Source organism: Rhipicephalus microplus, chromosome 9 (genome assembly GCF_043290135.1).
Source record: "Rhipicephalus microplus isolate Deutch F79 chromosome 9, USDA_Rmic, whole genome shotgun sequence".
NCBI lineage: Eukaryota > Metazoa > Arthropoda > Arachnida > Ixodida > Ixodidae > Rhipicephalus > Rhipicephalus microplus.
Genome location: NC_134708.1, coordinates 120089510 through 120090795, shown reverse-complemented (window position 1 = coordinate 120090795; position 1286 = coordinate 120089510). Strand labels below are relative to the sequence as shown.

Sequence of the window (1286 nt, the reverse complement as noted above, 5' to 3'; positions counted from 1 at the left end):
AAAGAAGTATTTGGAACAATGGCGGAGATGCATTAATAAACCATGCTGTGTTTTCGGAACCGCGTTTCAGAGTGCTATATTATTAGTAACCCGGACTACGAACGCGACCTTCCATGGAGCAGCGTGAGCATCTCGACAGCCTCAGCCCTGGTACCGCTGCCACTGCACCCGGCCATGTACCCTCTTCGCGTGTTGTTGGAGGTATACTACCATGACGCTACCACAGCTGTGGCTTGCCGATTCCTCCTTATGGTTCATTCAAGTCGAGAATAAGTTCCGCACTCATCGCATCACGTCAGAAGTTCGCAAGCATGAACTCCTCGTTGAAGCGTTGCCGCCTCAGGCAATGGCCGAAATACGCGACATCATCGTGGGCCCGCCTGGTGACCCTTCATATACGACAGTCAAACAGGCTCTTCTTCCCCGACTCGTTCCGCCTAAGCATCAGCGCATCCAGCAACTTCTGTGCAACGAAGAGCTCGGGGACCGCCGTGCCACACAGTTTCTACGTCACCGGCAGCACCTGCTTGGGGACCATCCGGACGGCTCGGAAACATCCATACTACAAGAGCTGTTTCTACAGCGTCTTCCACCTACCATGAAAATGGCTTTATTCCCAGCTCAGGATAAGCCGCTGTCGGAGCTGGCAGAAATGGCCGATGAAATAATGGACGTTGCTCCGGCAGTCATAGACGCTGTTCACACCTTTCTGATTTCGAAGCAGATTCTCTTCGAGAAACGGTGAAAATCTCGCAGCTATACTCGTCAACTTGCGTCTGCAATTGCTGAGCATTCGCAACTTAAATGACCAGCCTCGTCCTCATCGACGATCTCTCACGTGGGCTGCTCCGCAAAGCGGCCCCTTCACCAGCCCGAGCACTGCTTTTCACCGCAGAACACATGGTACTTTCACCGGCGTTTTCGTGCCGTGGCTCGCAGATGTGTGCCACCTTGCTCATGGCGCATGGAAAACGCTCCGGCCGATCGTCAATAACAGCGGCGGGTGATCAAGGCCAAGCATCACGCCGCCTCTTCCACATCACCGACAGAACCACAGGTCTGCGCTTGCTGGTGAACACTGGAGCAGAAGTCAGCAGAATTCCAGCGTCCGAAACTGACCGGCGTCTTCGCGAGAAGTCAACTCCTTTACAAGTGTCGATCAATTCTTCGGTCATCGCAACTTACGGACAGAAGTCTATGACCCTTTATGTCGGTCTTAAGAGGAAACTGCAGCGGTTATTTTGGATAGCAGACGTACGCTACGCAATCTTGGGCGCCGATTTCTT

General features: G+C 53.2%; 1 protein-coding gene across 1 annotated transcript; it reads left to right on the top strand.

The window, feature by feature from the left end:
* Window positions 1-211: 211 nt before the first annotated feature.
* Window positions 212-745, top strand: LOC142772340 (uncharacterized). The gene has a single exon (XM_075874536.1). It carries the CDS (start codon window positions 212-214, stop codon window positions 743-745), a length of 534 nt encoding a protein of 177 aa, XP_075730651.1.
* Window positions 746-1286: the final 541 nt, after the last annotated feature.